This window comes from Pempheris klunzingeri, chromosome 12 (assembly GCF_042242105.1).
Source record: "Pempheris klunzingeri isolate RE-2024b chromosome 12, fPemKlu1.hap1, whole genome shotgun sequence".
Lineage (NCBI taxonomy): Eukaryota > Metazoa > Chordata > Actinopteri > Acropomatiformes > Pempheridae > Pempheris > Pempheris klunzingeri.
The window spans coordinates 9,463,375-9,491,056 of record NC_092023.1 but is presented as its reverse complement, the minus strand read 5'-3'; the positions used below and the strand labels follow the sequence as shown (position 1 = coordinate 9,491,056).

Here is a 27,682-nt window from a genome sequence, read left to right as displayed (position 1 = left end):
AGTCTTTGGATTGGAAATCAAGTGAATACAAGAAAGCAATAGCACACAGTATGTTGTAGATATTTTATGGCAAATGTAAAACAGAATCACATCAATGTTTAATGCACTGAACTGTTTCAGGTTTGACACTTCAAATTAGTTTGATTTTCATTGCAATTTGGTTGAAATTATTTTTTTAAACTAAGAAATATAATATGCTGCTAATAATAATAAATCCAAGACATTTTTAGATCGTTTTACTTAAGTAAAAGCAGCAATAACACACTGGAAAAATGTCCTGCACTGAAAATATTACTTCAAGTACAATTTTGGGGACAAAAAGTAACCTGTGTGATATTATTGGATTATTATTACAAGTACCTACTAACCCCATTTTATTGTTAGAATTTAGTAGTTTCAGAGTCAAAAGTTCAATATTTCCTTCTGAATTGTGGAATGAAAATAGAAAGTAAATGTTCTTAGTTATATCTCATCACTGCAACTCCTCTTCAGCACTGATGATTTATTTATCTATGTTCGAGTATCCTTCATCATCGCTCTTAACATATACAGCCTCCGGCTTTATAAGGCTAGTGCAGATAGATTTACAGAGTGAAGTCACTGAATATGTAAAGCCTCTAATCAGTCATATAACAACACATATGGCATATTCTGGGCTCCAGACGCCGAATGTACATAATATTCCAGCACCGGGGAGTTGATAAGCATGGTGTCGAGTGGTTCACAGACTCAGGAAGCAATGAGTACAGCCTGCTGGTGTCTGGAGGAGGGAGCTTGGACGTACAGCTCTTATATATCCTGCATACTGTAAGGTCTCTTTGCTCCATCGTCACATTGTCCATCGCAGCTCCATTCTGGAGGATGCAAGGCTTTGATGTGGCTTCAGGCGAGTCCCATTTGGACTCGGAAGGGCCTCACTCACTCACGGCCCAGACATCATTGCACGCTGCTGTGGAGAGATCACACAGACCTCAGTGGCGTCCATCCTGGGTTACGCTCATTGGCCTCGGTTGAACAGTGGGTGTTCCTCATAGATGAGGTTGTTTTCATCTGCGCATTTTCCCACCATTTCTCGCCTACGTCCTCGTGCTCCATGGGTTTTGCCGCATAATGTGTCTGGTGAGGCTGGATGGTCTGGTCTTACTACTGCTGTGTGAGTTTTCAATCATTTTTAGATCAGTCAGCAGTGTGATGTCAGTCAAATGACATGGAGCTCAGGTTTCTAAACCCAGAAACAAACTTACTCTCTAATTTAACTCAAAATGATTAACCTACCTTGAATTCTACATCACTCACTCTTATTGTTTCCCGTGGTGTACAGGGCAGTCCAGTCTTTGGGAGCATGTGACCGCCCTCCTTCCCTTTGTGCCCCTCTAATTGCCTTTTGGATACAGAGGCTTGTGTTACCCCGACCTCCGGCACACCACAGGGGGGGTCGTCCCTCAAGTTCCTCCTTTCCCAAGCAGCAGCTCTGAGAAGGGTTCCCCAGCGTCCAGCCACGCCATTTAAACCAGGAGCTGTGAACGCTAATAATATATCATATTGTATTGGGGTGTTTTATGTTACTGATTCATTGCTTCAGTGTTTATAGGATTGTTTTACAGCTCACCACAGACATCTAAACCTAATAGACATTTTCTATTCGCCAAGACTAAAAGTTGGTCCCTTAATACTGGAAATATGTGTCATTTCAACTATCACTTTATTTTATGGTATTTCCAGAGAGAGAATGTTTTCCACTAAGTCTGTGGCACAAATGGTTACCGAAAGAAATGTTTAGATTACTCTTTGAATGATTTACACTTTAACTTTTGAGGCGATGATCCTTGTTGTTTGGATGTCCCCATTAGATGTTGTTTATTTCCCCGCTAGCTGCATGATTATAACCCATAGAGACGGGAAAAGATCATTATAAATGGATAAATGATGCTCTCAATGCTGTAATTGTCCAATTAAAACAAATTTGGCTGTTTATAAGCGCTATGTGAAAGCGCTGCATTAACTACACAAATCCACCCAGATTTTTTCCACCACTGATTTTCCTAAATAGCCATAAGGCCTAGTGGCTGCCAGGAGTGACTAATTTATAAAGGGAGTAGTTAAAAACAACAGGCAGGAAGTAGGCCTGCAGGATGTGTGGAGGGCTGTGCAGCATATAAAACATCTGGGGCTGCACGGCTCCTTCCACTGCCAGGTATTAATTTTCTATTTTTATTTGTTTGTAAATCATTCAGGGTCCATGCCAACATCAGCAAACACCGGCACGGCTGACATGTCTTTGAGCTTTTCTACTGAGTGTCTACAAGCCCCAGGGGTGCTGTTAGTGACCTTGAACTTCTCCAACCCTTTGGAGGGAAGCACCAGAAAGGAGAGTTTTCACACACCTTGGTTACTTTTGCAATGGTTGTTGAAAATGTTAAATTTTGTGTCACAGTAGATTTTGTGTCAATCCCCATTTTCCCATTTTTTCTGCTCTTTCCTCTGTTGCTTATCTTAAATTCAGCTTTTAGATTAACATCCATAACGCAGCTCTTCCGTTCAGTGGCCTGCGTCACATAAACGCACCAATCACCAGGCTTGTTGTGATTATCCAGAGAGTGAATCGCTCCAAGGATGCGGTGCCAGCAAAATAAAAAAAAAACTTTAAGTCGCGTAATTGGCTGCGCACTGGAGTTTCTGTTAAATGCCTCTCTAGCTGAAGTGACCTCCCCCCTTCAGCACTACTGAGCTCTCTCATCCCATAACACTGCAAGCAGAGAGCGCACTTTTGGAGCCCTTTTAAACTTTCTATTTAACTTTTTACAGACGTTTTTTGTGTAGTTTGAATCATGTTTTGGTCGCTCTTGTCGTGCGTAATCGTAGCCTTTGCGTCCGTGCCGGCAGATGCGCAAGTCTCCAGCCGGTTTGTTATCGGATGTCCTGCTCGCTGTGACAAGTCGATGTGTCCCCGGCTGCCAGCGGACTGCCAGGCGGGACAGACCCTCGACGCTTGCCACTGCTGCCCGGTGTGCGCGTCCGGCGAGGGCGAAGCCTGCGGCGGCACCGGGAAGCTCGGGGACCCGATGTGCGGAGAGGGGCTGGAGTGCTCTGTCTCTGGCGGGGTGGCATACACTGTCACGGTGAGGAGGAGAAGCAAGACCGGGACTTGCGTGTGCAAAGCCACCGATCCGGTGTGTGGAAGCGACGGGGTGTCCTACCGGAATATCTGCGAGCTGAAGAGGGTGAGCCGCCGGGCGCAGAAGCTGCAGCAGCCACCTGTTCTTTTCATTCAGCGGGGAGCCTGCGGGAAAGGTAACGTTTTAACCAGGACCCCAGGGTCAGCTAGATCCCCAAAACTAACCGAGATGCTGATGAGATTTGGTAGAAAGTTTGATGATCCTGATTGTCTTGTTATGAACAGTGTTTATTCTGGAGCTACAATACTTTCTGCTGCAGTGTTTTCTACTATCTACAATACTTTTCATACTTGTGAAACAAAGATTTCACTTCAACATCCCCTGGGCTGCAACTGTCCTTTTAAAACAGAAATCTTTGTTGTGTATCATTTCACCTTCACTTTTCCTCCTCTTGAACATGAGCCCTTAAATCCTCCCTGTACGTCTGCGGTTTGAACCTCACACAGATGTTATAGCTTAAAGCTGCATTCAGTGGCACACAATCCCCATGTGTCTAGGATAACAAGAGCCACCATTCAATTGTGTTTCCTTCTAGTCCCTGCATCACAATTAGACTGATCTCAGAGCTGTTTTTACTTTTGTCCGGTCGAATGAAGTCATGAGCTCTCCCCTGATGTAAAGCTTGATGCGAGCCTTTGGACTTTCTCTGGCACATCACCAGCAGTCACATGGCTTTAATCCGCTGGATTGTTTTATACAATGCAGTACACAGGGCCGTCTGCATTAGCTGAACACAAAGGAATTTTCAAAGCTTGTTAAGTATGATAATATGACGAGTATGATATAGACTGTTATTTAACAGTACACGTATAATACTTATATATATAGTATATGTGAGTGCCACAGTGTGGATCCATCCTGCTGCACAGAGTTTCATTCAGTTCACCCCAATCAGTGGAGCTCAATAATAAACAGACATCGCTCTTCACCTCTGCTTTTCTATGAAACAGCGCAGCCCAAACGAGAGTGCACGTTCTGGACAAATGAATCAGTGAGTCTTTTGTCATCGTTAGTGCAAGGAGTGTGTGACATGTCTTGAAACAGCATGCAAACTATCCAGGGATGAAAAATTGTGGGATTCAAGCACTTGCACATGTGAGGCTACAGGTGGTTAAAGCATTTTATCATTCTCCAGTTGTTGGTTCATGCGCTTAACATATGTCCATCTGAAGTGTGCACCACGTGTGCAAGTGAAAACTCCTGAATGGAGAACTTCAACACCTGTTGCCACAAAGACCTATAACTTGCCTCAAAGCTTGGAAACTCACTGCATCCCTCCCTCTCAACTCCCTTTCCTCTCTCTTCCCCTTTCTCCCTCGGCGTCTCTCTCTCTCTCCCTCTCAGTGTTTCTGTTGTCACTCATAAATCACACTTAACAGTCACATGAAGGAATGCCTGGCACTGATTCAAAGCCATAATTCCTCGTCTGTTGAAGACAGTTTTAAACAGGCAGGAGACACAGAGGAAAACGCAAAATTAGCAACCCATATTTTTGGGAAAGATTCACATGTACATCAAAAACCTTGTAGGGGGGCGCGGTGGTAGGGCAGACTGTATCGCCACATTTGTTTGTCAGTCATGTAAGCAACTAAAATGGTTAAGTCATTCCCAGGCAGGCAGCTAACCATGTCTGAAACACAGCAAGACTGTGGCGAGTGCTATTGATTTTCCAAGGCACAGAGTGAAAATTTCCACAGCTGCAATAAAACGGGTCGCATTTCATTAGTTAAATCACATGTGCCTCCGTCCAAGCCGTCGGTGAATGGTGCTGTCTGTGGTGGCGTCCGTCCATTTGTTAGATTAACTCCAGCTTAAGATGTGACCAAGGCTGTGGACGTACAACTGCAGGAGTTGAAGCTGAAAAGAAACTCAACCCCCCCCTCCTCCTCTGAGCGCCTTCGCCTACTGCCCCACAACTTGGCCCCATGTTAAGAAAACATATGCACGTACGCTTTGCATGATGTCATTTCGTGTCTCAACGGTAAAGATGTTGATTATGCAAGTTGTTCGTTTTGGCAGCGAAAATTAGGTCAAATATTGCTGTGACCTCGGGGTCGTATTTGTTTAAAATGACCTACTTTTTTTTTTTTAAACACTGTGTTTTTGGCATGGGCATGCCTTTACTGGTAGTGATGATGGAGAGACTGACAGGAAAAAGGTCCATGGATGGAGAGGGGTGACTTGCACAGGGCATGCATCAGCTGGATGCCAGGACGTTCCAAATTACTAATTTTTGACATAAAACTGTATATTGGGGATGCTGGCAAAAACTAATATGATTTGTCAAGAGGCAGATCAGGGTAAATAAAGGTGCATCTAGATGATGTTTTCAGTCTCAACATTCTGTGTAGTGTTTGACCCAACTGAAAACCTAATGCAATTTGTTGCTGCTGAGTGGTTGCACTGATCTTCATGGCGTTGCTAGCTGATGTTGCAGAATGCACCCAGTGACTCCGACCAGTGACACGTGCTGAATGCGCACATTCTTCCCCGACTTGTCTCAGCCACTCATAATATTAAAAGATCATCTCTGCGCATGTGTCTTTTTGCTTCTTCACGCTGTTTAGTCAGTCCGTCTCTTCTCCCGTTTCTCCCGTGTCTGTCTGTCTGTTTTCCTCATCTGTTTTGCTTCCTGTTCACGATGCCTGCTATTCTCTGGCTCGTTATTTCTTTATTTCTTCTTTCTCAAGCTCTTGTGTATCTAATCTAATTATGGAATACCTTACCATACCTCTTGTCTGCTCTCCGGGCTCGTTTCTGCCAGCATAGCCATAAATCTTATTAAATGTTGCATTGAGTGTTGTGGAATGGCACCAAAATCCTCAAGCTTCAGAATCTTTATACTGAAATATAAACAATTATTAAGTTATCGAATGAATATCGTCCTCTAAACTTCAAGGCTTGGAATGCAGTCTGGGCACTTATAGTTTGTTTTCTAACAACAAAATAGTTTGGACTTTGCTGTTATATGCTGCTAAAGCTGTGTGTGTGCTTAGATGTGTGTGTGCGTGTGTGTCTGGTTGGACTGTGTGCTGCTGTCCTTCAGTGTCCTCGATGGAAAAATAAAGTTCTTTGAGTTGAATCGATTTAAATTGGGACAAATTAAAACATGATTTGAAATGGAAAACTCAGGTTAGTTGGAGTTACTCACACAGTATCACACAATGTATCGCTGTAATATCATAAACAGAGGCAAAGCTCGACTGTATATCTTCTCGGCTGATGAAAAGCAGAGCCCCATCAAAAGCGAATGAGTCATGATCTTACACTTTAGCGCCCTAACATTCACATCTGTTGAGTCATTAAATATGTGTATTGAGCCAAAATCAATGTATTACTGGAAACGGTTTCATAATAGCACACACATTCAGCTACGTGATCCTCAAAGCTTCGTTTCCACTGTAAAGCCAGTTAAGACCAAAGAAGAGACAAAGGAAACACATTTTACCCACATTAAAATGACAATGACCCTTGAAAATAAACCTGGCTGTGGCAGGCCTCAGCTTGAGAACCAGTGTGTGTGAGTGAGAGCGTCAGTGGCTGAAGCAGAGGAGCCAACCTTACTGTATTCACATCTAGTTTGTCTAGTCTAGGGGATAAGAAAAATCTGCTTCAGCCTGCAAGCGCCAGTAAAACAGCGGGTACGATGTATGGGAAAATTGAGAGAGAAAAGCTGAGATCTTGAACGGAGACCCTTGTGGTGAAGGTCAATGTTTAGATAGGGGAGCGGGAAATGAGTATGTGGGGTGATGAAGATAGGGGGGCTTTGTGTGTGTGTGTGTGTGTGTGAGTGAGAGGCTAAGATGGCGATCAAAAGAGCATGACCTTCCTTTTTCAAAATGTTTCTCCGCATTGAATGCTTTGACACTGCAAATATTTTTTTGACATCTGCTTATAATTAAATGATGCTTAACTTTATGGGGATCTTTTATTAGGGGTCATTTTCCCATGAGGCATATAAACGTGTGTGTGTGTGTGTGTGTGTGCGGGTGAATGAGAGAGAAGCTGTGAAGCCTTTTGAATAAAAGTGCCATATAAATGCAACCGTTTACCATTTTCTCTGTTGGTGTTCTGACTCTGATTGGCCAAACAAAAGCAACACATCATTAAAGACAAGTCAAAGCAAGAGGACAAAAGACGCTGGCAGACAATAAAAGAACTAAAAGACAATAAAAACAATAAGAAACAAAAAAATTAAAAAAGAAAAAGAATACAATCTAATAATTAGACAACATCACATAAAAACAAGTCTGTAAAAATGGTTTTAAGAGGTGATTTAAAAGAAGCCACTAATTCACCCTTAGATTTAACCTTGACTTAGAGGGGTGCCACCTGAGGATCTGAGGCTGCAAACCGGCTCATATGGAATTAACATTTCTGCTATATAACTCGGGGGCCAGACCCTTTAAAAGTGATCAGTAAAACCTTAAAATCAATTCAAAATGGACTAAGGAGCCAATGGAGAGAAGCCAGGATTGGGATGATGTGATGTCATCTGCTAAAACCAGTGAGAAGTCTATGATGGTGCCTCAAGGAGTTGCCCCTGGCGACAATTCAATTGAGGCTGAGAAGTTACAAAAGCAGCAATATGCGGATTAAACACTAATCAGAAAGCTTTACGTCCCGACTTTCTCTCCACACTTCAGTGACATTCAGGACTTCAAAGATAAGGATGAATTAGTCATTTTTTGGCATTTAAGGAGACAGCTCCTTTTCAGTTTGGCTCGCATGTCAACTTAATTCTGCAACAGTAAATCCTCTCTAAGCTCAGTTCAGCAGTGAAATAATCTGTCACAGTATATAAATCAGGCAACAATAGCTTGGCTGGGCTCTCTAATGTAACTGAGCTGTGCACGTCTGATTCACTATTTCCCATTTGTAACAAATCGTCACCGCTGGGCCTATAAGCCTACTATCATCACATAGCATTGCAATGCATCCCTGGATGTAAATGTCTGCATGTGTGTGAGGAGGAAGCACGCATCATAACATCGTGAAGTGGAAGAGATGGAGAGCCAGTATGGACGCTCCAGGAACAACACAGGTTCTGGACACTGGGCCGAGTCCAATCAGAGCAGACCACTAACCCCCCCCGAGTGTGAAGCTAGCACGGGGAGAATGACTTCAACCTTTCCATTACCTCTCTGTCTGGCTGTGGTGAGAAACGTGTATGACATTTATCAGATTTAATGTTTGATTTGTGGCGTTAAAGGTCAACAAGGAAAATGGATGTGGAGGTCTGGAGAAAACTGGCTCCATTTGTTAAAGACCAACTTCTCTTCAGATAGATGGATGGATGGATGGACACATAGGGATCCAGACAATTTTCCCCCAGCAGGTTTACAAATGTTTTCACACTGTATAATTTAATGGCGTACAGTACGGCATGATGGAGCTCATTCCATTGCTTGTGTTAGTTTAACTGCACTTAAAGCGGAAAGACTCTTTTTCTTTCCTAAACCCTTCACTGCAATCGGTGATATCCGAGGGCTTACGGGCGCCTTTGACTTTCTGTCCTTAAGGAGAATGTAATGACTGAAAATTGTCTGTGTGAGACAAAGTAGCTCAACGTACGTGGCAAAATAAGGGTTTACGTATGGAAGGATGAAAAGCTCAGAGGGAAAGGTCTGGGGAGTTTTGATTCATAGTTTTGGTTAAAATGTCTTCTGGGTAGGACTTAATTACCAGGTAAATCAGTCAACATTTCCTGACTTGCCCAGCACTGCATAGATGGCGGGATGGATGATTCAGTGAATCTGGCAGTCCTCATACATACAGTGTCAGACAGTGTGTATGTGAGAGGGTGGTATTATGGTTTTGAGGACCAGTTTGGTCTTGACAAAAGGCTGGTCGATGGTTAAGAATTTACAGTGTATACAGTGGAGTAAGAAGAGGGTAAAGGTGAAGAATAAGTATTTATTTGTCAGATTTATGACCACAACTAAATGTTTGTAAATTAGTCTGTGTGTGTGTGTGTGTGTGTGTCAGACCTGACCCAGACAGTCTCAGCCGCAGATGAACTGTCATCTTTTCTTTTCCTCGCTGTGTTATGACAAAGGCAAGTTTTATGTGTCGGTTTTCTATTCTCGCACAGTTCTTGCGTCAGACAGTTTTTCTGTGCATCTTTTGCTTGTTTTTACTCATCTAAAATCCTGTTTGTGTGTGTGTGCGTGTGTGTGTGTGTGTGTGTGTGTGTGTGTGTGTGTTGTATTTCCAGCTCAGGACAACCCCGACAGCCCAAGACACAAATACAACTTCATCGCTGACGTGGTGGAGAGAATTGCTCCGTCTGTGGTTCATATTGAACTTTACCGCAAGTAAGAGCCGCACACCTGTGCATGCGCGCGTGTGTGTGTGTGTGTATGTGTGTGTAAGAGACACACTCGAATTTACAGCCCACCTGTGTACTTAACCAGACCACACCAGTTGGTACAGCACATTACTCTCCACTTCAGTCTTTCAGCGTCTTCTCTTTGCAACGTCTCACCAGCTTTTATGCTCTTTTATCTCTGCTTCTCATCCCCCTTCGACGCCTCAATTCTTCGTCTGTGTCGTCTCCCGGCGACTTGTAAAGTGGTTCTTTGAATGCCTGCAGCTCTCTGATATCCACGTCTCTGTCTCACCCCCTTCCATCTTTCCCTCCCTCACCTGTCTTCTCTTTTCACTCTTGCTGCCTCACATTGACTTAAAAGCAGCATCTCAAAGAGGCTGTGCTGTATATCAATGCTGCAGTGTCTGTTTGTTTCCCCTTCTTGCTGTTTTGATGTATACCTAATCTCTCTGGCTCACCATTGAATATTTACCTGCCTGCTGTTATTAACCTCCTGTTCTAAAAAACCCATGCTGACTATCACAGCTTTTAAACTTTGTTTGCATTCGACTGTCAAGTCTTACATTGCTGTTGCATCATGTCTTCTCAGCTTGTTTTTATAGAGGAACACACCTTTAAAGATTGAAGTGAATAGCAATACTCTAAATCTCTCCTCCTCCCTTCCACTGTCCATTCCTCCCCCTCCCCGCAGGATGACCTATTCCAAGAGGGAGGTGGCAGTAGCCAGCGGTTCTGGCTTTGTTGTGTCAGAGGACGGCCAGATTGTGACCAATGCCCACGTTGTGGCCAATAAACACCGGGTGAAAGTGGAGCTAAAGAGCGGCGGTTCCTATGATGCCAAAATCAAAGACGTGGATGAGAAATCGGACATTGCCCTCATCAAGATCGATGCACCGGTCAGTACAAGTGGTAGACGGTCAAGGGGACAGCGAAGTGATAAAACTAATACAGTAGGAGTTAGACGTCTCCTGACATCTAGAAAGTCAAATGTTGATGAAACAAAGTGCTCAATAAACAACATGTTTCACTTAATAAAGTAGTAGTTTGGCATTTAAAGTAATAGTTTGACATTTCATTTTTTTGAGAAATGATTCTTCTCTGTCTTACTGAGAGTGAGACGAATAGATCAAAAACATTCGCATGTCTGTTTGCTAAATGTTTAGTTTAGCTTAGCGTACAGACTTGCCAGCAGGGAGTCCAGGAAGTCACTGCCACTCGGCCATTGGTTGCCAAGAAATAGTTGGAGCATGTAACTCCTCTTAAAAACACAACTTGTCATTTTGGACAAACGAGGCAGAGCCCGCTGCTAAGCTAAGCTTATTGCCTCCTGGCTCTAGCGCCATAGTTAACATTCAGACATGAGAATGGCATCAATGCTTTCACCCAACTCTTGTCACATAAGGATATTTCCCAAAATGTCAAACTATTCCTTTAAAAACAATATACTTCATCCTGTGGACATGTGATTGTTTTATTAAAGGTCAGAGGTCATTTTCTCCTCTTTCCCACTAAATGTTTTCTTTTTTCCCCATTTCTCCCTCTGTTGGCTTCCATTTCTTCTTATCAAAGATTGACATTTACATGTGTCTAGTCACAACCACCATTATAGGTTAACACAGAATTATACCATTAGTTAGTTTTTCATGAAAAAGCAGCAATAATTTCTCACATATCAGTATTGAAGAAATAACATTGTCAAGTTCCAAAAGCTAACAACCCTCCAAATGTGCTTTATTGACTGAACTGCCCGGCCTCCAGGATGAGAGCAATAGATGTGGACCAATATTGGTTTCATAAAGCTTTAATGTGTGGTTTTATGAGCAAATTTATGAGTTAATTGAATTGGGAAAACTTGCAAAGGTACTCTTAATAATGTTCCCTGCACTCCTAGCCAGTGCAACAAGATCAAGACATTAACTCACTGTCCTCTAATTCTCCAATTAAACTGAAATTTGATAGCTGGGGGACTGAAATCTGGCATGAAAGTGTTCTAAATCTAGGAGATTATTCAGAGTGCAAGTGAAATAAAGTGAGAATGCAGGTGCAGCCAAATGGATCTTTAAAAGACAGCTGGCTGGCAGTCAGTCCAGGTCCTGTTGGTGTTCAGACACCATCAGACTGCAAAAACAAGTGACATATTTCACAATACTTCTCTTGCAGAGACAATTGCTTATGTCACGTTCAAAGTCAGTGTTGATATTTGAAGGAAAAGTGGTAAATATCTGTCTACACTTTGCTGCACAGGACATATGCTTGCTATATTTTCTCTCTTGTTCTCTCCGCACCCCTGTCTGTCTGTGTTTATTTCTCTGTCTACCGGACTAGAGGGATCCACATTACATGTTAATCACAGCCAGCAGTCATGTGAAGGAATGTGTGGCAGACGTCCAGGGCCTATTGACTGGGAGTCACAGCAGAGCAGAGTGCATTATGGAGCTCACTCTCATGGCTGGGTGACACAGCTGAATAGATGTTCATGACAGCAACACAAGGTGTATTACAAAGACCTCCAATTCTGAAAGGAGGTTGAAACATTCAGGTTTTGTTCGTTCGACAATGTGAGCGAAGAGTGTGGAAAAGAGCAGTGGCAGACGCTTTGTTTTTGTTCATCCTATAATAAAAGCTTTTCCGTCTCTTGATGACAGGCTGATGTTCATTCGGGGGGCTTTCCCGTGTTTGTTGGCATAACATACTCAGTTTGCACAGCTTTGCACAGCCGTGTACAGTTCCTTGTTGCCGATTCAAGAATGACTGTTGTAGGACCATGAAAACTATTTTATTGTCCTGGTCAACAGTGGTGTTTGCTTCATCACTGCAGAAATCTGTCTTATTGTATAAATGGTATTGTAGCATTCCTCTGCATGACTTAGCTGCTTGCAAAACAACAGGTGATTGTAATAAAGCAGGCTAATTGTAATCAAATGACAGCCAGATGTATCCAGGGTGTCAGACTGATAGAAAACATATTTAACATCATGAGTATACATGAGTGTATGTCATTGTGTGAAATCAGAGCAGGTCATCCAGGCCATGAGTCGCCCCCAGATGACCTTGTGGTCATTTTGGAAAGGCCACATGATTTAGATGGAACTGGTATTTCTGCTAATGAGGGAAAGTTGATGTGTGTGTGTGTGTGTGTGTGTGTGTGTGTGTGTGTGTGTGTGTGTGTGTGTGTGTGAGTGCCCTTGTGTTACACACTTAATGGGGCCAGAGAACTAGAAGAACACCCACAGAATGGGGTGATGAACAGTGTTTTCTGGTGCCAATTGGATGGATCCCACTGGGAGAACGTTTTTCTGAACTATGTTGTTGTTATTGACAAAACTAAAAGTATCAAAATATTAGTTTGGTGATGGTTAAGGTGAGGTCAGGGATAGGTTAGTGTTGTTTAGTTACAGTATACATTTTGTCTATGGGAAGTCCCCACAAAGATGTAGCGAAACCTACTTGTGTGGTGTGTGTGTGTGTGTGTGTGTGTGTGTGTGTATTACAGATGTTGTGAGGACATAAATCTGTTTACTTAGTCACATTGTGGGGACTTTCACTTTGTCCTCTAAAGGACGTCGAGTCCCCACAATGTCCAAGTCCTCATAACGTAAATCATCACATTTTAGGGTGAAGCCTTGGTTTATGGTTGGGGTTAGCTTAAGTTTAGGATTAGAGTTGGGTTTAGGCAAGTTGTGGTTATGGTTAGGGTTAGGGTAAGTCTCCAGGAAATGAATGTAAGTCAGTGTAATGTCCTCTGAAATGATGCAAACATGAGTTTGTGTGTGTGGTTGTGTGTGTGTGAGTGATGTTTGGAACTAGTGAGAGTTAATACAGGGGGAAATTAGAGGATGCGTAAATTGTAATGAGAGGAGAGGAGGACAAGCAAAGTTGTCATTTTGGATTACATTCAAAAGGGAAAATACAGTTATCTAAACCTATAGCTACGTGGCATTTCATTTCAGTACCTAAGGAGTCATAAGTATACGTTTCAGCCCTGAAATATTCTTCCTTTATTCAAGGGCAGTTCACTGAAGGTATAATTAATGGAGTGCTGTCATAACAAGTTTCAAATGAAATCTTCTTGACGCATTCTTGACCTCAGACACAGCAGATGACAAAGCAACCATCACTTAAGGTCCATTTACTTAGACTGAAAGCAGACAGTACTATCAGCTCTTTACACTCGTACACATTTCCAACTTCAGAGGCAGTGAAATCCGTGGAATGGGCGGATTGGAAGGTCTGGACCCAGCAAGCAACTTACTTACTCGATCTTGAGCTTAAGCCATTGAACGAGAAGTCCTAACAGTGCTCAAAATTATTAGAAGGTGAAAAGAATATCTACAGTTATATCTATAGTTAATGACAACTGAGCATCTGCTAGTGAAGACTGTGTGATCTGGTGAAAACCTAAAGAATATGCTAGTAAATTGGACTTTGAAGCTGTACATAGCTGAGCTTAGAGCTGCAATGATTAGTCCATTACGTGAATATTTGTTTGACAGAGAATTCATTGTAAACCATTCTGAGAACTGATCAGTCCATTTTTTAAAGTAAGAAATCCAGAGGCTCTCTTCTCTAAGATTCTCAGAAGCTAAATTTGCTGTTTTTCCTCATTTTAATACTTTAGTACTTTGAGTATTTTTGGAATCTGGATTGGTGGTCTGACAAAACAGGACATTTGGTGACATTTCCTTTTAATGCCTATGTATTATATGTACAGTAATTACATAAGCTGGGTCCTCAATAAGCCAAGTAAGTCCAAGTCAAAACTCAGGTCTTTATTTTTGTGGCTTAAATCTGACTTAAGTCCCTGTGTCAAGTCTCGATTCTACACCACCAATAACTGCTAAACCTACAGTAACTGAATGCAACAGAGTGAAAAAATGAGAAAGGTGCTTTTTACATCAGAGAAAAGTTTGTGATAGTAAATGTACAGTACCTGTAAAGTGCCTTTCCAGTCATTTCAGACACTGAGAGTGCTTTTACTCTACATTCCCCCATGCTGACTCTAAGTAGGAGGAGACCATTTTTTCACATACATACGCCATGCTTTGAGCAAATAGGGGTTCAGTGTCTTGCCCAAGCACACTTTGATATGCAGACTGTATGAGCCGAGGATCGAATCACCGATCTTCCGATTGATGGATGACCTACTCTACCTCTTAGCCATAGCCACCCTTTCACTGAAGTCTTGATGTCCATGTCCCATATGGAATTGGGTTATCTAAATATATGTAGCAGATTCAATTGTTCATTCGCTCATTCATTGCTGTCTTTACTCTTCATAGTATTCTCACTATTAAATAAAAGCTGATTGCTGTCAGCGTCAGCGCTCCGGAGGCAGTCGCAGATAATCATTAAACAATTGTACCAGTTTATGGGTGAGAAAGTTTAAAGTTAAGTTTTCCCTGAGTGAAATGGCTTGCCTCTCTCCTCTTTGTCTCCCATTTTCTATGTGAAATTGGAGTTTATTGGTAGCAAGGCCCAGTCTGTTCCTGGGGCTGTGGTCTACCCCTCTGCTCTGGGGAATACATTAGTCTGTCTGCAGCAGCTGGAACTTCAGAGGGGAAGGGAAGGGGGAAAAAGTGCTGTGCTCACTTGTTCCTGTGTAGAGAGTATGGGGGGAAAAGAGAATGCAAGAGGGACAGAGAAAGAGGGAGCGATGTGGTCAAGGCCTGGAAAATGGATCCGTGTGTCTGGAGTCCTGTGTGAGCTAATAGGCTAATGAGTGCACTGTGTGATGTGGCAACAGCACAATAAAGATCGAACTCATCATAAGTCAGGTTTTGAAAGTCTTCTCATTAACCTCATTCTCTCACTCAGAACTTGGACAAGGTCACAATAAATTGGAAGCATTCAGATATACCTGGAAAGACTTACTCTGACTTGAAAGCTTGGAAGGATATTTATTTAATCATATTGACTTATTCTGACCCCCACAGACTTGGAAGCAACCATAATGTCTTGGAATGGCTTCAAAATACTCAAATGTACTGTGTTGGGAATTCTCCACATCATTCCAGATCATTTTACTACATACCCTGTGCAGTCATTAACCTTGGGTTTGAGGGCCTTATGCTGCACATGCAGAATGCAGTGAACACATGGATCCTTGGCTTTGTTCACACTGCAGCCAAAAACATATCAGCATAGGAGTTTAAGGTATATATTAATATATATCTATCCTCTCAGCTGTAAGCTGCAAAATTCTATTCTTCCTCTGTGTTTCTCGTCCAAGTATGTTTTTCTCTAGTAACAATACAGAGTTATGTTAGAACAATATAACAGTGCGTTGCTCATTTATAATGTACATAATACTTATAATACTTTGCCAGTAACAGAGTTAACTTCATGCCTCAATGCCAGAACAAGCTGCTCTTTTGTTTCCATGCTGACTTTTTCCCTGGGACATGTCGAATAGCCTCAGTCTTTCACATGTATGTATGTGTGAGGACAGTTGGATAAAATTATTTCATCATGCAGCTCCTATAGACTTTCCACATACTATTGGACCAAATGGATCAAAGTCTATGGAGAAAAAAGTATTTTTTGGGACAAAGGGCATCACGTTGCAGATGTCATTGTTGTAATTACACATTTTGGCCATTGTGGCAAATTTGCTTCAAAGACTTGAAAAAATAATTATTTACTATTATTAGTTTTCATTTCAACTAAAAATGAGAATTTACTTTTTTCTACTTCTGTCTGATATCAGGGACTCATTGTTTCAAGAATTATTGCAAATGTTGAGTCGTTAATCTGCCACTGCTAAAATCAGCTTTACAAGTGTTTCAGGGAGGCAGAGAAAACTGGCCTCTGGTTTCCCATATGGTTCTTTAAAACAATTGCACTGTTTATATGTCGCATCACCTAGTATTAAGAGTCTCAAACCATTTTCTCTGGGAAATTTGCCTGGTGCTGGTTTGGACTGGGCTATTATTGGAATGTGTGTGTGTGTGTGTGTGTGTGTGTGTGTGTGTGTGTGTGTGTGTGTGTGTGTGTGTGTGTGTCTCTGTGTTTATGTGCAGAAAAGAAAGAGAAGGGAGGGATGTGCCTCCATGTAGCCATGTGTTCCTGCACTTATCTGTCTGTTTATCAGAAACATTCGGTAAATGTTTCCCCAGGAAGTGAGAGATGTCTCCATTTCCCTAGATGAACTATACTGACAGACAAAAACAAATTTCCAATCAATTATTCAAATTGGTATTTATGTGTGTGTGTGCACATGGACAGGTTTGAGATGGCTCACTGCAGGGACGTGGAGGACACACTCCATTGCCAGTGGAAAGACACTGCATGTCATCCTTCAGAGACAGGCAGAGGGGAAATGAATCACATCCTCCTCTCTTCCTGACCCAACCTCTCTCCTTCATCTCTTGTCCCTCTAACCAAAATGGTTCCCATGCTAAAGGATCCAGTTGGGTGGGGAAAGAGCCAAGACAAATACACACACACACACACACACACACACACACACTTTTGCCCTGTTGGGTCTTGATGCACTTTGTCTTGGCCTACTTTTTGGCTGTGTCATTGTTTTCCAAGCCCGCTGGACAGGCCGTAGCCTTGCCCAAAACTGTTTTGGTTTAACGGTCAGTGACGTCACTTCAGATGCGTATGAGGCATGATAGACAAGTTAACCATTTCTGGAGTCTGTTGTTTGATCATCGGCAGTGTTTTTGAGACATCCACTGACTATCTGTTTTATTGGCTACAATGCATCTTTGACTATGCAATTCTGCAACATTTTCAAACTTCCCTTTAGTGGCTTATGGCCATACAGATAGATTTTGCTCTATTGGCCCAGGTTTTGTGATCTTCTCCAACTCCATTCACATTCGAATGGTGAATGGAGTTTTGTTTGTGGCCCAGTTTATTCTGCATAATTCACACATCTTAATTAGAATAATTTTCAGTAGAATTACTTGATCCTGAAAAAATAATCTCTATGAAAACTGTTGACAGTGTGTTATTGTGTCTCCTGATTATCCATAGTAAACCTAACAATGTTTGTGTTTGTGTTATCAGAGACAAATATTTCTAAACCTTAACAAATTGAACCCAAACTTTCTGCTTAGCTTAATACCACTAAAGGTAAGCGAGAGAATGTGTTTTTTTTTGTCATTTTGGAAATGTTCACTGGCATTTACTATTTAGCCAGTTGTGCATTTATTATCTACCAACTTATTTATTACAACTGTCACACACCACAATTTGGGTGTAGGCTTCAGGAAAGTGCAACACATACAGGAAGGGCTATAACCTGTTCTTAAACTGGGATCCAGGGACCCTCTGAGTTTCTTCAGGAGATTCCATTGTGCTCTTCCAGCCATATAAAGAGTAGTCTAGACTACAATATAACCACCCTAGACATATAAAACCTATAGGAATTAGTATTACCTCCATAGGTTTCACTTTTACCACTATCATCTCTGCATGCATAGTGTCAGCAGTGAAATATTCATACATTTTCTATTCCACTCAAGTCCGTGTCCCAGCATGCACTGGGCAAGATGTGGGGTAGATCCTGTAAAGGTTTCCAGCTATCACAGAGCACGGTGAAACGATTCAGTAGTATGACCTCATACTTGAGGTAAAAGAAGGGTTTAGTTCATATACTTCTAAATACTATGAGCAGTCTTCCTCTAGCAAATGAACACATAAGATCTCATCTCCTCCAATCATTGTGACTGGAGCAGTTCAAAGTTTTGTGGTGTCCAGCCAAAGCCGAGACGCCCTCAAGTCCTGTGAGCTCTCATGCAAAACTACACAGAGTGGAGCATAGACACGGAACTCACGGACATATGTTTGCTCTTACACAGACTAAAAACCTTCCCAACAACATATGGAAACCATAGTGGTTTCCGTAGTGGTGTCAGCAAGGATATGGTTTAGACTGTGTGATTTGAACATGATGATGCTACCAACAGTGTGAAGAATTGTTCTGTGGAGCAAAAACAACTGTGTGCGGATGTGTTGATTGTGTTTATCTTTGTGTGTCTGTCATAGTTACAACATTATCCTACATATCTATTTTGTTTTCAGTCTAGCAAACATGCTCAAACAGGCATTAGGGCACACACAAATGAGTCACTTACACACTATACAAGCACCCAGACTGGCAGACACACACACACACACACACACACACACACACACAGTGGGTGCCCTCTCTCTCCAACCCCTCAGCCTGATCGTCTGATCCTCTGACTTGATGTTATGTATGAACATGCTGAATCCTGCCCCTTTTTATCTACATTTGCAAAACCCTGAGGGCACAAGTTCAGGCGTCAGCGGGAAATCCCTATACATATATTGTACTTACGGATTTTGCAAGGTAGAACTTACGAAAGTATGTCCCTGACTTTGAAGTCACCTGTATGAGAGAAACAGGAGAGGTTAACTGACTGCAGTTGAGCTTATATACAGTTGGGGTCATGCACTGACCCAACCAAAACAGCTTCTGTGTCTGAATGTGTGTATTTGGAAGTGGTCTGGCTGTATATCTGAGCAGTGCCAGGTGGGTGGGTTTTAATTTACAGACTTACAGAGTCTGTGAAGGTTCGTGCCCAGGCAACCTCCTCCTGCTCTCTGTGTGTTCGAATGCATGTCTGTTAGTGTGTATATAGGTACACATGTGTCTCAGAAACTATTAAGTCCATCCCAGCTTGACTGGGAGTTAAAGTTTGCACTTGGCCCTCTGGTCATAAAATGGTAGTTAGTGTAATGGCTTTTAAATGAGCCTCCAAACGACCAAAGCTGTAACATTAAAACAATGACACATCTCCATAGCAACTGTGCTGCTATTTTCAAAGTGTTATATTTGCTTATCTGCCAGCTTATCCGCTATGGTGTCCTCTATGACCTAACTGTGACAAAATCTCTCTGTGTGCAGGAGGCTGGATCAAAACTCAGCTGAGTGATAAAATAATGTGAAAAAAAGTCAGGAATTTTTCACATCACGTGCCTCCTGCAAATACCTCCTCGGTCAAAGCAAACAAAGCTGTTTAGTCCTCCCTCCTTTAATCTGATGCCCCACTTCTCTTTCTTATCTAAAACACCCAAAAACACCCAAGAACACCCCTGGGGCACTTCGCAGGGAGAAATCTGTGGCATCATACTGAAGTATAACATGAGGGAATGAGGCGGCCTCGTCTTACCGAACAAAATGAGAAGCTTTCATTTTCAGAAAGTGGAGCCTATCCTTGTAGAACAATTTATGGTTTATTTATCCTCAAACTGATGCTCTTTTGGGTCTTTAACAAAAATAGTTTTTGGTCATGAACTGGCTTCAGCCAACGCGTGCTCCATGAATCGACGTAATATCACACACTACTGGGTTTGACTCATTCGTCCCACATTCTCAGACTGTCTTCCTGTGGTTTGTGGTGTTGTTCCCCTCTTTCACCTTGCTTCCTTATTCCTTTAAGTGCGTCTATACCATCTTTGGGTCAAGCGCCAGTGGATCGTAACCTTCATCTGAAATAGCAGGGTGAGTCACTTGGGTGGTCAGGAGAGGCAGACTCACATGGCAGGATGATTTTCCACAAGTCATTCCAGGTTGCTGACTAGTCACGATCAGTGGGTGATATGTAAGCTACGCGTCTTTCAAAAAGTCGGGCGGCCTGCATGTTCAGTGTTTGTTCTGCCTTCTCACCCAGGCGCTGTTTGGCTGTCAGCAGACTGATGCTTTTTGCGCTCTTTGTACCCGATTTTTCTGAATGCATTGTGATTTTGTGTGGGTGTGTGAGCCCGTGATGGGTAGCGACTAACTCTGCACTTCTTGCATTTAAGCAAGAAGTGGAAGACAAGGCTGTTACACATAGTTGACATTTTGGAGGTACAAGGTTTTCACCTGATAGCAACAGTCGCCATGACACCACCAGTATCACTAACTGTTATCATAATCACGGTGACTGGCAGTGGCAGAGTCCTGAATGTCTTGGCAGTGACTCACATCCACCTGACGTCCTCTCTCTCTCTCTCAGCTGTGTGGGTTTCTCTTGCTTCCTCTCTCCATCTGGTTATACTCTTATCTCATATGGAGTGTGAAGGGAGAAGGGGCGCGGGGGTGATTATACAGACTGCTACTACTGTTTCAGGTGTCTGTTTGTGTGTGTTTGCACATGCCAAATGCATGTTTCCTGGTTTATGGAAACACCTCTGAAGCCTGTGTGTGCGTGTCTGAATATGCGTGTGCCCACCATATTCAATTTAAACATCCCCGCAATGTTCAAAAAGGCCCGTGTCTCTGGACATTTGTGTTATTTGTCAATGTGTTTGTATATGTGTGTCCGTGTGCGTGTGGGTATGTGCAGTAAGGTGGAAAGTAGGGTTGAAAGGTTCTGTTCCTCAGTTGCTGGCTATCACTATCTTTGTCATCTTCTAATAATAACTTCACCGCAAAGTTCAAGATCGCTTACAGCAAACACGCCTGACGACTGACTCAAAAGTTTGACTTAAATGTTTTCCCACAATTCAATTTTCCAATTTACAAAACTAGTTTACGAATCAGGTGTCTGTTGTTATTTTGTCTCTATAGGCAGACATTCGTAAACACAGAGCAAAATGCATGCATGCACTGGCAGCGGGGTGTCATGCTTTCCGCCTAAGAATGATATGATTTGTGATTTGCCTGCTGGGTTTGAGTGGTCGACTGTGTACGCATATTTCTCATAGATCCCTTTGTCTCAGTGTACCAGCTTGTGTTGCTGTCTCAGTTACCTTGCAGCCTCCTCTGGCCCCTATTTATAACCCCGGGTAAACAAAACGGATACACAGGAGGAGCACTCAGGACAGCAGGTCCTTTTTTTTCCCTTAAGGTAGTGCTCTCTCTCTGTTAGGGCGTTGGGTACTGTTTCTGCACAGACTCAACGTGATGTGGCGGTGCGTGGGCTTTGGCTGTGGGCAGCCCAGCAAAGATGATTTCATTCAGAGAAGGAAACTGTCAGTGCGGATGGATAAATATATCCTTTCTGTGTCTGTCTGCTGAGGCAAGCTTTCAGCAGCCTGGTTTCCACTGCCCAGTGTAACAGGGCTAACCAGAGTTTAAGGCAGTCATTATTTACCGTATATCAGTCAGTTTTCCAGCATCTGTGGTCAGTTGGCACACACTCGCCATTAGGAATAATTTGTAAGCTGGGCTTCACTTTCAGTCCAACAAATAAGCTTCTGATCTTTTTGATTATTAGCATCTTGCATTGAGTTGTTTGGCATAAATGTCACTTCTTCCTGCGGTGACGAGGGAATAATTGTTTTTGTGTGGGAGCATTGCCATGCGGCAGTGAGTGGGTTATGTTTAGAAGACTTGTGGTTTTGCTGTGATTATTTTCCTACTATCCACTCATAAAACACATGATTATGAGAAGTCCTTACAGCTCAGATGAGTAATTGCAGTTAAGGCAAGTTTGTGATTTTGTACTCGGCAGAAAAGTTGAAAATACATTGTCTGTTGTCACCAAATTAATACTCTATGAATTTCCTGTGAAAAAGATGAACAATGTCACAGAACCCTTTTTTTTATATGCAGAATACAGCCAAATACAGTCAACTTGTTCCCCATCTGATTCTGTATATGTGATTCTGTATATATGTGTGTGTGTGTGTATGTGTGTGTGTGCGTGTGTGTGCGTGCGCACCCCATTTCTCTGAAACAGCCTCCCAGTATTGATCAAGGACTCAGAGAAAGCCTTTGAAAGCCAACCAATATATGCCAGTTTTATTTCCTTTTCATTAGTTTTATATTGCAAAAGCCTCATGCGTCATGTTTTTTTCTCAGTAATTTACTACCTCCAGTAGTATCAACATGCTTGTCTCTCTCTGTTTCTCGCTGGCAGACTAAGCTTCCTGTACTGTTGCTGGGCCGTTCATCAGACTTGAGACCAGGGGAGTTTGTGGTTGCCATCGGCAGCCCATTTTCCCTCCAGAATACGGTTACTACAGGAATCGTCAGCACCACTCAGCGAGGGGGCAGAGAGCTGGGCCTTCGAAACTCTGACATGGACTACATTCAGACTGACGCTATCATCAATGTAAATGAATAATGATATGTTATCATTAAGCAAACACTTTGCTTTTCTCCCAAATAATGAGTGATGTATCTTTTTGGTTCACAGTACGGCAACTCTGGGGGGCCTCTGATAAATCTGGTGAGCCATTTCTTATTTAAGTAGCAGACAGAGAGCACTTCTGCATCCCCATGACATGTTAAAGTCCATAGTAATTTGCAGTTGTTTGTTACCAGACACTAACTTTTGGTTTGCTGTTTCAGGATGGCGAGGTGATTGGGATTAACACACTGAAAGTGACGGCTGGCATATCCTTTGCCATACCCTCAGACAAAATCCGACAGTTCCTGGCAGAGTCCTACGACAGGCAGTCCAGAGGTATGAGCTCTCACTGACACAGCTTATTTTTTCATTTTATTGCTTCTCTTGAATCATCAAGACAAACTGGAGGAGGCAAATTTTGAACGCTGGCTGCTAGAGTTGGACCGAGATCCCTTGTGCACATACAACAAAGGAACATATAATTCAGCACACCATTTCTGTGGCTGTTATTTATATTTCTCATCTCTGTGCGCTCTCCTGAGATATACTGACTACGTTTCAAGCTTTATATATCCTTTACCAGCATTACCTAACACGATTATGACATTGCAAATAAACTACACAGAAGGATATCCCAGTATATGTCAGTTGGTTCTTTTATTTGTACTGCTTTTCAGCCTTTACCTTGCACAGCATTTAATCAAATTTATGATGATACACAGAAGATGGAGTATGTTGACGGGCATATGTGCACACTGGCCAGCAAGACTCGTGAGACAATCTGTGATCCAATAGAAGAAATATCTCTATCAGTCAAAAAAAACCTCCTTGGAGGACTTTTAACAAACACCCTCATAAAACTAAGAACCCAGACTGTCGAGAAGATGAATGATTGTATTTGTACTGTGTTGTCCATCTCCAGGGACCACGGCTGCTAAGAAGAAGTACATTGGTGTGAGGATGATGACTCTCACTCCAGCGTAAGTTGCACACTTTTATATTCATTGCTGATGGGATAGCATTAGTACACCTCAAGAAGTGTTTTAAAGGATTCCCTTCATTATACTTAAACAACAGAATTGAAACATTTGCATTTTGTGTTTTGTGCTAGGTAAATATGGTGATTGACAACTAAATTCTCTGCTCCCTTTTCTACCTCTAGGCTGGCCAAAGAGCTGAAGACTCGACACCGTGACTTCCCTGACATCACCTCTGGAGCTTACGTTATGGAGGTCATCGCAAAGACACCAGCTGCAATGTGAGGATGATATTTTGCCCCTCATTTCAAACTAACTTAGTTGCAACATCATGGTTTTCAGTGAAGTGCAAATGCAAATGTCTCGGAACCTTTCTCGGCTGTAGCATATCGTCTATGGCACTCAGCGCTAAACATGTGCCTTTGATTCCCGCAAATGAACTCTCCACGCAGCTCCTGCTCCCATCTCGCAATGCAAATAGACGGCATATTTCATTTCCTTCCTTTATTTCTCTCCTCTAGCTGTCAAGTGTGCACGTAGACACTCAAACTGCTACACCCATAAAGCCTCCTACACAACTGCCTTGGTAGAACGTAAATTCATGGCTCACTTCAGCGTGCCTGGCATGCCTGGCCCTCTAAAATATCCCCCTCCTCCCACAATCACAGCCCACTCCAATCAGCCACCACCACAGCTCCAGCAGAGTGGGGCTCGGGAGACGCTGAGGTCAGCTATTTCCTTCAAACCTCATGCAGGGAAGTTACTAGCTGCACTGTGGTTTTCCTGCTCCTGCTCACACGGCCCACTCCAGTGTGGTGTCCCGTACAAGGCCTCGTCAGAGTTTACTCATTGCTGAAATCACTCTTTTTTTTTTTGCATAATAACATCTCTGTGGTTCCTTTTATTTTCTGTGTTATTTTCAAGGCTACACTCTTATGCTTTTGATGTCACTCTGTTTTGTGTTGGTTGTAACCTTTTGAAATCTTGATCCTGCTGTCGAGAACCTTCCATTTGCTCTGTTGGAGGTGTCAGAGCAGCTGCGTGTAATAGCAAGCTGCCGTTGCTTTAATGGAGAAGAGTGAAGGTGTGGTGGTCTGTGTTTACATGTGGCTGTCATTAAGCAGCTGTGCTCAGAGTTAGCTTTTGATATCACTGCTGGTTACTGCCTCAGTCTGTGTGTGATTTCAGGTTTACTACTTTCTTTTTTTATTATGGGTGTATGTTTCGCCAGCAAGCTTTTATTTCCTTTGAGCTCGAACGTCCCTAACCCATCCCATTATGATCGTTCCAACATTAAAATTTTTACAGCACATGTTACCTTGATTGAGATTGTGCTCACAGACCTATAAATAAACTTGACAAGTTGAATATGTTTGTTTAAAGACTTAGAAAAACTCAAGACTGACTTGATTTTCACTTGTTTTATTGTATGAGTGATGAGCCAATACATCTGTACACTACACATAATGTAAAGTGAGGGGGAAAAATGTCATAAAACCAACAGTTTTTATCATTAAAGGATAAGGCTGGTGATGTTATATAGTATACAGCCTGTCTCTCAGTTAGTTCCCTCTGAAAATGCAAATCTTTAAAAATGGATCCTAAACAATAAATAATAAGCTAAGTAATGTCCTAAAACAGCTGGGCACTGTAGTTTTTAGCATTTAGCGTAACATTACACAGTGAGGAGTAAATGCTGCATTTGATGGGGACTATTTTTAGTGGTGAATCACATGATCCCAGCATCATGAACCTCAAACTCAACAGGATGCCCTCACCACTGGCCAGTGTTACATTCCAGTCCCATACTGGAAAACAAAAATGCCATAACATGAGCTTACCATTTACGAAGCCCTCGATCAGTCATCTCTTTTCCTTCTCTCCTCCAGCGGTGGACTCAAAGAGCACGACGTCATCATCTCGATCAACGGCCAGAGAATCTCATCAGCCACTGACGTCAGCGGCGCCATCAAGAAGGCCGACACCTTGAGAGTAGTTGTGCGCCGTGGAAATGAGGACGCTATCCTCACGGTTGTTCCCATGGAGATCGACCCTTGACCCTCCACAAGTCACACCGCATGTGCTGGAGCTAGGTTATACTCATCACCAGTGGACTTCATATTGGAGGGGGCCTTCTACTGACACACCCTCCCCCTGAGGCCAAAGGCCAGTGGCGCCCCACCTCCAGGAATAATTCTGGCTTTGCCTTGAAAGGAACGACTGTACAGATGCTCTAACAGCAGTGCTGTACTTTGTTTTCCATGTGTACTTTCACTTTTAGTCTTTAATGCTTTAATCGATGCTACTGTTTGGTCACAAACATAAGAAGTTGGTTATCGGCATATTGTTTCTATCTGCTTTCTCTTGTATTGTGTCTTTTTTAATATGGACTTTTGCTCAGTCAGGCCTTCCACTGCAATTCTAAACAATTTAGAGACTCGCTGGGCAAATCAGATGTGTACAATTGTTGTTTTCTAAATTCCTTTTTTAAAGTACTGTAGAGTGTTTGTGTTGATTATGTGATGTATACTGAGAAGAAAATAAAGAGTTTACCTACTTTTGTTTTGACACTCGTTGCGTTGGCTTTTTCATTATCTTTCTCTGTCACTCAGTTTCATACTCACATAAACACACACATTACATACACATTAGAGAGGCTACACCCAGGCTGACATTACAATATTTTCTTTGTGTGTGTGCAGAGTTTGCTTAACCAATGCTCGTCCACATGCACTCACACAAAGGGGACATAAACCGATAGGGATCTGGTTTAAATTTGATTTTATTGCCTTCATATGGGCTTGATAGAGGTCTGGTGTGATTGTTGGGCCAGGGGCTCTGCAGGCTGACCTCAGAGACAGGAGTGCGAGCCAACCAGAGATCCGACCCACGATGCAGCGGCCGCAGATGTGAAACTCACATGAATACACTTAATGCTTTGGTAAAGATTTTTGTTTACCACACACATTTTGGATGAAGATGATTACAAACAGTTTTACAAGATTTACAAGAAGATCTCTGACTGAAAGCTCTTTTACTAAATGTGAAATCTGCTGTAGAAAAGGAACATAGTTTGTCATACAATAGTAAAGCTAACCGGTTTTTACATTTGAATTTCAGACCATGCCTGTGGATGTTTATCCTTTACGCCCCTTTTTTCCATTCCCATACACCACACAGAGGCTACATTACAGAAAAATGCTTTCCCGTGCTGCCAAGCAGCCCACAGGCATTTATCATTATTACACATTATTTTAAGGATCTACTGGACATAAAAAAAATATTTTGACATGTGTTGGCGAAATATTACCATATACTGCGCATCCAAATGATAGATGTATACATTCAGGTCAAAGCTGCAATTTAAAAAAAAGAAGAAAAAACAAAACCGTGAGACAGAAGTGTGACAGGAAGTGTTGCTGCCATCTCATGGTTCTGTATCAGTGCTGCAGTCTCTCATCTTAATTAACCCATCTGACTCCAGGTCCAAATATTCCAGGCAGGAGTGGCACACAAAGTTGAAATTTTATGTTTTTACTTCACTTGGCAGTGGTGCAGAATTCTGACTCATTTATTCCACGACTGCGAAACATTCAGAGAGATTACAGAGTATGTAGTATAGGACTGTAGGACTGTAAAGTTTGCCTTTTGATGAGGTAATTACTGCCAGACTGCCAAGACCTGAGCTCCAAACCATCAGTCATCCAGGACATGTCCATATTGCCTCACCGCGTCTGAGCCTAATTGTGGAGCGACAAATACATGCACATACCAGAGATTTGTATGTTTAGCACTGACTGTATATGGTCTGTGCTTTTCATACTCTTATCTTTGTCCAAATGTTGCACAGTGATGATAGAAATGGAATGACTGAGAGGACAACAGTGGGTTAATAGTGATCTAAGCCAGGCTTCTAAGAAATGTGTTAGTGGATTTGACGCTTTGGTGTTGATGTAATGGCATTACAGTTGTGTAAAGAACAGCTGTGTGTAACCTGTTTCAACTGTGACCCCATGACATGATATAAAAATAGAAGGCAATTCAGAGGGAGTCATTTTATTTTCTGGTAGAAAGATTCTGAAAAGTAATAATTAAAAAAACCCTTAAAAAACAGATTCACATGGGGAGTAGCATCCGTATCCTTTGTTAGGTTTTCCA

At 42.3% G+C, this 27,682-nt stretch overlaps 1 protein-coding gene across 1 annotated transcript; it reads left to right on the top strand.

Annotated features, from left to right (window-relative positions):
- Nucleotides 1-2,706: 2,706 nt before the first annotated feature.
- LOC139210774 (serine protease HTRA1A-like) lies at nt 2,707-26,052 on the top strand. The gene is made up of 9 exons (XM_070840924.1): nt 2,707-3,291; nt 9,394-9,493; nt 10,199-10,403; nt 22,335-22,529; nt 22,614-22,646; nt 22,769-22,883; nt 23,470-23,527; nt 23,710-23,805; nt 25,414-26,052. The coding sequence occupies exons 1-9, from the start codon at nt 2,829-2,831 to the stop codon at nt 25,580-25,582; spliced, it is 1,434 nt and encodes a 477-aa protein (XP_070697025.1). The 5' UTR covers nt 2,707-2,828; the 3' UTR covers nt 25,583-26,052.
- The last annotated feature ends 1,630 nt before the right edge of the window (nt 26,053-27,682 follow it).